General features: G+C 38.3%; 1 protein-coding gene across 1 annotated transcript; it reads right to left on the reverse strand.

Annotated features, from left to right (window-relative positions):
• Nucleotides 1-318: 318 nt before the first annotated feature.
• LOC144448731 (CD9 antigen-like) lies at nucleotides 319-11,246 on the reverse strand. The gene is made up of 6 exons (XM_078139038.1): nucleotides 11,178-11,246; nucleotides 3,545-3,760; nucleotides 2,660-2,833; nucleotides 1,913-2,038; nucleotides 734-817; nucleotides 319-396 (listed from the first exon to the last, which is right to left on the reverse strand). Exons 1-6 carry the CDS (start codon nucleotides 11,244-11,246, stop codon nucleotides 319-321), a joined length of 747 nt encoding a protein of 248 aa, XP_077995164.1.
• Nucleotides 11,247-11,669: the final 423 nt, after the last annotated feature.

Genomic DNA, 11,669 nt, shown 5'->3' on the forward strand with positions numbered 1-11,669 from the left:
CTACAAGTGATGTCATTCAGTTTGAGGGTGCACAACAATCTATTGAAGTCAATTTCAGCATAGACGTGGGAGAAAGACTCTTTGTCCAGCATTTATATGATTTGAGTGTGTCCTGCAAATGTGATCATTAATATGAAGGTATAATCTAATACCCATCATGCCAGTCAGTTCAGTCAGGCGTACTTCATGACGTCAGTAAGTTTTAAGGGCGCACAGAAATAACCTAGTGATCACATCCATCTGTCTGAGGGCGCACCATCCATCCATCCATCATCATCATCATCATCATCATCGTCGTCGTCGTCGTGTGAGGGCGCACTATACATATCCATCATCATCGTCTTGACTTTTACGAATGTTACAACAAAGAAAGACAGCAAAGATCATTCCAAGAACCTGTAAAACAAAGAAATTCAAAACTTTGTATTAAACACTTGTATTGTTAAAATTCATATACAAATATCCTATGACAATGAAGTTTGTTTGCTTTACTACATGTACATAGTAACTGTCTAGCAATAAATTAGTCAGTGAATTGTTGTTGTTGTTGTTGTTGTTGCTGCTGCTGCTGTTATTGTTGTTGTTTGTTGTTGTTGTTGTTGTTGTTGTTGTTGTTGTTGTTGTTGTTGTTGTTGTTGTTGTTTGACATCACCTGTTTACATGCTTAAAGCTATACAATCTGATGTACACATATGTATAGACGGATAATAAGTCAGAGACTGCGGAGGCTTACCTGAACCAAGCCAACACCAATACCAACACCACCCATTATATACAAATTATGTGCAAAGAATTCATATAAAGCTGGCGTACAACCCTGGGAAAACATAAAAAAATACCGATTTCTGATTATTAGGCAACAGTAAATATTACAGCTACCTATAGATGGCGCTATTGTTTTCTACAGTTTGGATCTCCGAAGGGTATGAGGGAGGAATTACTGGCAATTAATGTAGGGAGAGTTACTTTTGTGTTTTCCCTTTCATCTGCAGAGTGACTTGGCTTGTGGAAGAAAAAATTAACGCGGGAAGGGGGTACTTAACTGATGGGCGCTGACCAGAAACATTTTTTTTTGCCTTTAAAACTCTTTCTACAGTGAGTGCTATGCTACAACGTTCTATAAAGCTTCACATTACATGTTGTTGTTGGCCAGGAGATCACTAACAGCAATGAGCAAATAGCAATCAGTGAGAAAAAATAACTTATCGCATATGTTCTGTTGTATTCCAACAATTGTCTGTAGGAACGACAATCTCAAAACTTTGCCCTCACGGAAGACATTCAGTTTAAATCTGGTTGTATAATTGTGATTCAAAGATATGGATTCGTTTTTGACTTGAGGGATACAAAATTGCGAAAAATGACGAAAAACAGACACGACGATACCATGCCACGATCTTCAAATTGTAGATCGGCCCTCTGCACTCCTTGAGAGGGGCTGTAAACGTGTTGGTAGACTCAGATACATTGTGTCACTCCGCCCTCACTGGTCTGCTCTATGTAATGTGATACCCGCCCTCACTGGCCGGCTAGATGTAATGTGATACCCATCCACATCTTAAACTAACTCTTTTAATTAGCTTATTTCTGCCGTTTTCGTCTATCGCCCTTTTCTATATTTGTTAACCACAATATCATACAACAAATTTGTATGCTAGTTAACCTAGTGTGTTACATAACGGCGCCGAGTGAGGGCGACATACGACATAGTTTGATATTTTACATTTGTGCATTATTGTGAAGCGAAGTGAATAATGTTTTCGTTGACATATCGCTATATAAATAAACTAATTCTAAAAAAACCCACCTAATTCTAATATCCATATTATTTTTGAATTGTACATACCGTTAATAACGTTAAATACATGTCTACAGTATTTCTATAGTTTGATAGGGTCACGTGATCACCTACCCTTCGGTATATTTCGCCTTCCAACATATGTAAATCCTCACAGTTGACATGGCAATAACAAGAATTTGGAATATCCTGAGATGATTTCTGCCAATCACGATAGTCATCAGCACCACAACAATGTAACTGTATGTAAATAACAACAATGAACAATTGGAGATTAAACTAATAAATAAACAAACCGGACAAATTGTAAAACTGTGTTACCATAATATGTCAGTGGTTGACAGCAGACATGTCAATGGTTGGCCAGTATGATAGGGTATGCCTACAGATGAATCGTGATGGCTGAATGGTTAGGGATTGAGGAAAGCTTCGAATCTGCAAGTTGCAAGTTCAAGCCTTATCGCCGGCACTGCAGTATGTTTCTGAATGGCTAAAGTCCCTGAACAAGATTTGAACTCCGATTGTATGCTAATTATTAAACCAGTGGTGTAATTGGGGACCTAGTAGGATAGAGGTAGCAATGTGACTCAATTGATCCTATAAGCGTAAGCTAACTGAGGCTGCAATTGATTGCATGCTCCCAAGGCAGTTGAAGAAGTTTAAAGGGTGTTGTGCTGTGCCACTATAGGTCCGTGCAAGGGGTAATATTTGTAAAGCACTTTTGGCGAAGAGTGGTATATAAAAACTAATACTTTGTTCAAATACAGTAATACATCACTTCGAAATATAGTACAATTTGTAAAATATCACGAATTTTAAAATCTGCTAAACTTTTTATGAAATGATAATTTGATGACGTACCTTCTGTTGTGTAAAATCAAGAGCGAGTCTTGTAGCTTTGTCAACTGAGTACTTCTCACTGACAGTTTTCGCCGTCTCAGTTTCAAGCAAATTTTCTAACTCTCCAATATTCAAATAACCCCAGATGCCTCCCGTCACTTGCAGTGAGAATATTAACAGCAAACTGATGAAAAACTGGATATATATGCAAGAGAAAGACGAATATGACATGTAACAAACCAAAAATGCGTTGTTTTCTGTATATAAACTATACTTTATTACAGTGATCTTTACTAAAATCGCGCCCTCCTGTGATACCATGACCCGACATCAATGAAAATCATGTTTTTCACAGTTAAACCACCCAGGTCTGTGCAATCTGTTACGAAGTCACGGTAGTAGTTAGTGACCGATAAGACTGCTATGAATTACCATTTACGAAAATAGTCCATGCCAGCCGTGAATTTGTGGAAACTATCGCCTGTTTCATGTTAGTGTTCACTTGATCTGTTTGAACCATGCAGAAACCAAAACAAAGCTACACTTCAAGATAGCGAGATTGAATAGATAAATTGTCTCAATGATGAAGTGAAGTAACGTGCCACCATTCAGACATCATGCAAATGCAGACAGTCATCAAAACATTGGCGCCCACGTGTCTGCGTCTAGTTACAGTGCGCGTGTTTTATCTAATTTCGGCAAAAATATAGCAAGAAATTGTGATATTGCTAGCAGAACGTGCAGTTTCTATTTGGTTTCTGCGTAGTTGTATCAAACAGAGCTAGTGAACACCAACATGAAATTGGCTGTACAAAACTGCGAACATTCAGAGACAGACGTTCTCTGGACAAGTTGCCGATAAATATCACCTGTTCAAATAATAGAGAGTGTAAAGTACGTACATACCAAAACCAATAAACATTTATTTTCTTGTATAGCACCCCAGCAACCACAGAATCCAACCACTGTTACTAAAACTCCGGCTGATATTAGTATATATGTACCATTGTAGTATTGCTGAGCTGTGTCGTTCTCTACTGACTGTAGTTGATCTATGTATTTGGTGGCATCCACATCAAAACGAAGCCACAGACCTAGGGCTAGAATTGATAGCCCTGCAAGCTGTAAACAGAGAACAGGGAAAAAGAAAGTAATTTATAACTTTGGAAATATAGTCAGGACAGCTTGCAAAGAAAAGTTGCCCAGGCCCGTATTTTGTCTATTTCTTTGCCTGTTACTTTACCCCTTTGTCTCTCTCTCTCTCTCTCTTATTCTCCCTCAGATAGATGGATATATGATAGACAGACAGACAGACAGACAGACAGACAGACAGACAGACAGACAGACGATAGATAGATAGATAGATAGATAGATAGATAGATAGATAGATAGATAGATAGATAGATAGATAGATAGATAGATAGATAGATAGATAGATAGATAGATAGATAGATAGATAGATAGATAGATAGATAGGTTGGTGGTGATTAGTTCTATATACATTTTATAGGAATTCTCACTACAACCATAGTAGAGTCTATGCTACAACATGTTAAATCCCACAACTGTCATTGACAATACATCAATCTGTTCGCGAATACAGCGCCCTCATCGTCGATAATCTAACTTCTTCACGTAATAGTACTCTGCTCCTACGCGACATTAGTCTAAACGAGTCCACACCACCGGCGACCTAGAGGCCGGGAAAGGACACGAGTTGAAAGTATCGTGTTCCTAACCACGTAGGTACTCAACCTTGAAAACTGTGTGACAAGACAAGACAAGACAAGATAATGTTTAACTTCGCCCACCAGATGGGGATGATCAGCTCTGAATGCGACAACAGCTGTCGGACATATATCTATCGTGACCTCAACACGAAAAGGTCAATGAGAGAACGACGCTTTGCACGGTGTCTGTCAACAATATTGCCCCGAATGGGTAGTAGGCTATGAATACATTGAATAAATATTTATATGCCGTGATGACGGATCCATACCGAAACCTAGTTTAACATGACGATACATTGTACTGAAGGCATTGTTTTTATGGGTATTTAGACTCAACCACACCCCTCCCCTCTATTTTATTTCTGTTCTCGTGAGCAACTGGGGCCATCATCAGTCCACACTCACACATTCTATTAAACAAAGGTCATTTACCTAAGCAAATAAAAAATCCACATTTCATTACACACTATTAAACGGCGTTCACAGGCGGATTTCTATCGTTTTTAGCCCTTCTGGTTGTTGGGAGATATTTGTCTCCAAGCGACATACAACCTCAGCAGCGCTAGCGGTGTTTTTCAAGGGAAATGAGTACAGTGTCTTGTTTCTTGATTTTTTTTTATGATGTTTCTTTTTCATGAAGTCTCAGAAAAAAACAAACTGTTGAACAAAAAAGGGAAATTATATGAACCAATGGTTTCTCCTTTTATTCATAGAATGTAATATCAGTTACATATTTCCAATCTCCTCACCTTGAACAATTTCTCAAGAACTCATAAAAAACAACAACAAAAAAACAACAACAATGGGCCAGTCGACACAGTATGACACAAACACAACCATCCCCCATAAATATCACAAAATTAGTAGAGGGGACAAGAGCAGAGTTTTGGTGTAATCGTTCCAATTGTAATACAAGCATGAAAGTCGGCCTGAATATTCGTAACGGATTATTCTTTTCATCCACTGGATTGGACATTTGAAAATCAAAGATGGCGGTCATTTTCCAAGATGGCCGTCATAATATATCGTTGATTTTCATATTATACCTATGACTTGTCAGAGTTGTTTGATTTTGGTGATCTCAGTATATATGATTTCAACCATTCTAAAGTCGATTTTATGAACCAAACATAAAAAAGGGAATGTTAACGCCATTCCAGGAAATAGATGTATTTTTGTAAACTTTGGGTTCTTGTGAATAATTTCATGATTTCACATCATATAATTTTTGTGCGATTGCAAAAAAACACTAAATTAAACTCTATATCACCTCTATGTTCTCACTCTGGTCCACCATTGCATCGTGGGAGATTTTGAAGACATACATATTCTTTAGATAAATAGTTTATAGGCTGAGAATATAAATAATAAATCTCAAATCCTTTTATCTTTATAATATTTATACGTCCATACAGCGTTAAGGTTTTAATCGACACAAATCCAATCTCACTGTAAGGGTTAAAAGTGACATAATGAAATATCACTCATAGATCTAATTACAAGTTTTAGATGAAGTTAGATAAGATATGTCGCACCAGTGGGTGGTCGACGTACACATGCAGTTACTATGGCAACGATGTTATTAAGGTGGGATAGAGGTTGGTTCAACTCAACCAGGTTCTTGATCTATTGGAGTATTAATTACATCAACAAATTGGTGGTCTCAATCCACGTCTAACTGCACATTTACTCAGTTACTCAACAGACGTCATTTCTCCAGGGTCAGATTATTTTCAGATTTATAGAAATATAAACTCAAGACAGCTTTCTTAAAATAGAATAGCGTGGATAGAATATCGCAATATGCCAGATGAAGTTGGTGCTGTTGGTTTATAGTGATATGACGTACGTCTGTGCATAGTAAGACGATGACGTCATGTTCTATAATTAGCCTGTGTTTAAAAGAAACATTAAATCGTGGTATGTTGTCTTAATAATGTTATTCTTTCCTGTTCTGTAGTAAATATAATTTATAATGTTTATGTGTTTTTCTCTAGAACTCGTGTTTTCCTGCTCCTTCCTCTGCTATCCATTTATGATCATGTTTTATAGTCTCGTACTATCTGTGATATCGAATTTGAAGATCTCATGCTACCCGTTGCATCGAATTTCAAGATCTCTCTTAGTCTAGTACCATCCGTGGCATCGAAACAAAAATAAACAACAACTCCACATAATATGCATGTGTTGTTTATTTATTTGTTTGTTTTTGTATTTATACTAACTAAGCCTGAGCCCCCTGTGATCAATAAACTCTTTGCACACAAAAAACTGAAGTGATAACGAGGCTCTTGGCCTTGGTGATCACCGGGTTGTAATTATTTCCTTGCATAATGCATTGTTCAAAAAATACCATCGCCTTCAAGTCTCAAACAAAAAATTTATTACAACAGAAAGAATAAATTTCTTGAATCCATCCTGTCGAATATTCAGACATGTGGCTAATCTAAATTTAGTCTCGGTTACCCAGACTCTCGTCGTTGGGGGCTACCCTCCTGGTGAGAAAGAGTCTAGGCAATGAGTCTGGATAATCGAGACTATCAACCTAGTAGGTAGTGAACCTTGAAATTTACGTCATACAATTTGTGAGGTCACGAGAGGTCACGAGACCACCACCTGTGATGTGAACAAGGGTCAGTGTAATGGGAGGTATGTACTTGATGAAGTGTAATTACTCAAACTGTGTCTATTATGAAGACTGAGGTCTGATCTAATCAGATTGATTGACTTGGTGTTGGATTTCAAGCACGTTATCTTTTCTTGACCGTCTATTTCAAGTTGATATTAATACCGTTTCGTGACTCGTGTTGTGGGATATTCGATATATTGTGATGATTGATCAACCCCTACGATGTATCAAGTTGATGGAGGTTTACGTTTTGATTTTTGGTATTACAAGGATGTAAAAAGAAAGGAAAGGGTAGAGGGGTGGATCGTGGAGGGAGGGTGGGTGCACGGTCCCGGGGTGTAAGGTGAAGAAGAAGGATAAGGTGGAGGTGCATGTTGGTGGTGGTGGTGGTGGTGGTGGTGGTGGTTTTGGTAATGGTGTAGTCCTGCTTGCAGACTGAGTACGGGAGTCAATTCTGACATTGTCCTAGGTATATTGTCAGAACTTACCCCGTCCGCAGGCAGGACTAGTGATGAACATGGTGGTGGCTGTGGCCAAAGCGAAGGTGGTGGTAGTGGTGGTGGTGGTGGTGGTGGTGGTGGTGATGGTGGCGGTGGTGATGGCAAAGGTGGAAGTGATGGTGGTGATGGTGGTGGTGGTGGTGGTGGTGGTGGTGGTGGTGGTGGTGGTGGCGGCGGCGGTGATGATGATGGTGATGATGATGATGATGATGATGACGATTGCCATGTAGTGGTAATGGTAGTGGTTTGGGTGATTACACTGGTGGAATTACAGTGGTTATGGTTGATGTTGGTGATTACGGTGTTACGGTGGTACAAGAGAAGAGGAGGACGACATAGCAAGGAACTTGGACGATGAGGATGCCTGTATTCTCCAAGGACAGAAATATTGAATTAAATTACCAATCGAAGTTCACCAGCTGTTACTGTCGCTGTCGTCCTGACCCTGTGTTGAAACGTTGACGTATATCCATTTCCAGTGTTACAAAATATACCATTAGTAGTAGCCTTACACGTTTTATGCAGCTGGTCAGTCTAAATCTGGTGTATTACTTTAGCTATTTTTTACAAACTAATCTACTTTTACCCTCTTGAACCAGGCTATTATTTCAATTCATATAGTTGTAATTGTCTATTTTGTAAAGTGAGTGAAATTTAGGAAGACAACGACCTGACTTGAGTAGATATGATCAACCCTAAAAATGATCACTTGAAAAACAAATGAAGTATCATTAAAAGTTATAAGGATGGAAATTTGCCATAAATGTGATGAGATGAAATTTGTAGTCTGAGACGTACACATCATGGGTGAACATCTTAATTTTCGGTGAGTGAGTTATATTGACGACACTGTGTATTTGGAGTGTACTTCACGGGCGCATACGTTTGATATCTATCCTTCGGGAAAGAATATGTCAAGAACAATATCGAATTCTGAACCTGTTCATGTTGTCAAAATGATTTGACAAACGCATACCCGAAATTCTCATACAGTACAATGTCACGGACAAGAGAGAACGCAAGACTGCTACGAAATCCATGACATCGGATGTTTGGGTTGGAGTATATACGGGGATTAGTATTGTTATTCACCGGGATCGTGTTACTCTCATTGACGTATCAATGCCGGTGACATTCCGATCTACTTTACTCACTAAATTTAATTTGGTAGCAATAACACAGCAATTCAGCGCATAAATGGCGACACTTTCACCGACGATAGTAGACTTGAGTCGTCGGCCATTGCAGACTGCAAACAGGAAATAGATAATACAGCGCCCTCGCTCAAATTTGGGGTATCATCACCTCATTGTACTGTTGCTTTGTCTCGTGGTATTCTGTAGAAGTGTAAATCAGGGATGTTTTTCGTATGTCCAGGCATCAAGGAAAGCAGCAGTGCTCTATGATGAACCACTAAAACGTGGTCTGAGGATTAACCGAATAACCTATGCCATGTATACCCCCAAGGTACACACAGACAGGAAGTAGAGCGCCACCATGGCGAACTTTTGAAAGGCCTATTCTTACATCACAACTGCTGTGTCTGATAAGCCCGAGGTGGCGAATACAATAATAATAATTGTATAAACTTTATTGATCCAAAGTTAATTCGCAAATTCAAATACCGTTGCCATTTGTACAGACCCTAAGTGCCCTCGTGCTGAGGAAACCAGAGTACCCGGGGAAAATCTGCGTTGTCTGGTAGGGTCAAAACAACAGCCTTCTTGCGCACAGATCTGGGATGGGGGATCTGACTGCAGTGGTATTAGAACGTATTATGAAAAGATTAAAGCCAATAATTGATTTTCAAACAAAATACAGTAATAGACAGATAAAACACACTAATGGGTGAACATCGGCAATGTCCCAGTCAACCATGTCTTGACAAAATAAACTTCGATCTACTATTCACAATACACCAGGTATGTTTTTGACCATTATTTAATATTGAAAGAAGACGATGTTGTAGACATGAGTGAAAACATTCTCTCCTTTTCTAGAATGTACATAGAGTCAAAAGTAGTCAGTGCGTTTTGTTCAACTAGTTGGTTGAGTAAAAATTATACGTGCCTTATACGTGCCCATTTTGACGCACGCAATTTACGATAGTGACGTCCTGCTTGCAGAAGTCAGGAACTCTATTTGTGACAATTAATGTCTCTTACCTTCACCCGAATCTTAAAAGGGACATTATTAGAATCGAGTACCGTACCCCAATTGCAAGTAGGGCTAGATTTTCGATAATATTCTGTACAGTTTTCGAAAAATCAACATATTACAAATTAATACCTCAACGTGCAAGGTCATAGGCAAGATCAGCCAACGATTCGCAAGATATTGTTCAAGCGTATTGGCAGGGGTTCTTGTCACACGTTATAGGGTACATATCGCATCTTTGTCTTTAAAAGAACTTACAACTTCAACTTACCAAATTTGCAATTTTGGGGTGTTTGGTGTTAAAGTCTTTTCATGGCCAAAACTGACAAGTTAAACTGTTTGTGACTTATTTCAATCAACTAACCATTTTGTTGAATCTAACGTAATATGTTGTATATTAGTATTACTGTGGAACGTTCCATCACATCAACAGCTGTTCAAAATAAGGCATGCGCACATACTAATCATAAGTTTGCATTTTACTACCATCGATTCCAAGTTATTACGTCATGTTGAATACAAATTATATTTTAAATCCAAATCATGAAATAAGCTTGTGGTGTGTTGTGTATTTTGAATTACAACCACGAGCAATAACTCCAAACACGTATTCGAGGCATGGCTTCATACATCGCAATAATTCGAAAAATGTAGAACATAAACATTTTGAAAACGAGCACAGTAATTACGAACATACAAGCATGTGATGGTATGAAAACTAAACGAATTATATTTGGTGAAACATTTTCGGAAACATCTTTCGCCACAGGTTTAGGCATACAACAGTATAAATAATATTCAGTATATTGCAAACCTTAAAATTGATAGATTTGTACGGGACGATCAGAGGAAATTATGTCAAGTTTTATAGGTAGGGTATAAAAAATATAGCGGATGTTTGCATCACGCAACGTTAAAATAAAAACGTAATTTTTCTCGAGTTTGTTCTTTTATCAAGGGCGACTTAAGCCAAATTAGTCAATAAAACTTCACGATTTCCTCCCATATATAACGGGCAAAGTTTTGAGGAGTAATACAATCCCGCGTTTTTTATGCAGACGACACTCTGCAATGCATAGTAATTCATAGAACAATTTTCAACGTGCACAAATCGAAAAAAAAATGTTAACGGAGTAAACTGCAGTTCTTTACCACTTCCGTTCAAAAAAGAACGGAATTGCGAATTTTTTAGAAGGGGGACATTTTTTTCTGACGGATTTTTTTAGCTGTCTGTAGAACGCCGACTGAGCCTTTGACATTTAACGTGTAGAACCATGTAACTTACATGGCTTCAATTAATGAGGTCGAACGACTTCGTGTCGACACAAAACTCATGGCTTGTCGAGAAGATCCAATTACCCGCTATGGAGTTGGAGACAGGCTAGTATTCTGTATGTTTGTTTTATATAGTTTAGAAGACATAAATAAAATCAATATAAAACCACCCCAATAAACTAACGATTATATGTCCTTGGAAATTTAAAAAAAGTTGAGTAAAACAAATGTAATTTTTTTGTACTTACCCAGAACAATAAGTTAAATACGAAGAGACTGTACTTGATAAATGTCATACATTTTCCTTCCACAGCCATATTGAATTAATCCATCAAAAAATTAGCAGACGATCACTTGTGAAATTATCCCTAGAAACTGTTGCATTTCAATGCAGTGGAAATAGTCGTCAGGACTGCAACTTCAATAATTGGCACGATAGTGATATAACTAACGTTGGTGGCGCACACCATAAATGGGGTCGTCCAGGGTATTGCATGTAAACAGTGGCAGAATCGAATAGTTGGGGTGACATGTATGTCGACCCTGCATGGGGCATTCTATACAAGTGGATGAAGTATGCCAAAGTGTAGGTAATATGTACCAAGCGACAGAACTGCATACTTGAAACACACTCTAATGTGCATAGCTGTGGTGTAATATTATTTTCGCTCTATCCCATGCACAGTAATTTGTGAGCTAATGTTCTATGCCACCCTGGAATAGAATATTTGCTCACAAGT

Source organism: Glandiceps talaboti, chromosome 17 (assembly GCF_964340395.1).
Source record: "Glandiceps talaboti chromosome 17, keGlaTala1.1, whole genome shotgun sequence".
Taxonomy (NCBI): domain Eukaryota; kingdom Metazoa; phylum Hemichordata; class Enteropneusta; family Spengelidae; genus Glandiceps; species Glandiceps talaboti.

Coding starts and splice junctions, on each gene's coding strand:
- LOC144448731 (XM_078139038.1), bottom strand. CDS start 11,246: ATGGCTGTGGAAGGAAAATGTATGACATTTATCAAGTACAGTCTCTTC. Junction 3,761..11,177: donor TATTTAACTTATTGTTCTGG/GTAAGTACAAAA, acceptor CTCTGTTTACAG/CTTGCAGGGCTATCAATTCT. Junction 2,039..2,659: donor TTGATTTTACACAACAGAAG/GTACGTCATCAA, acceptor ATTTACATACAG/TTACATTGTTGTGGTGCTGA.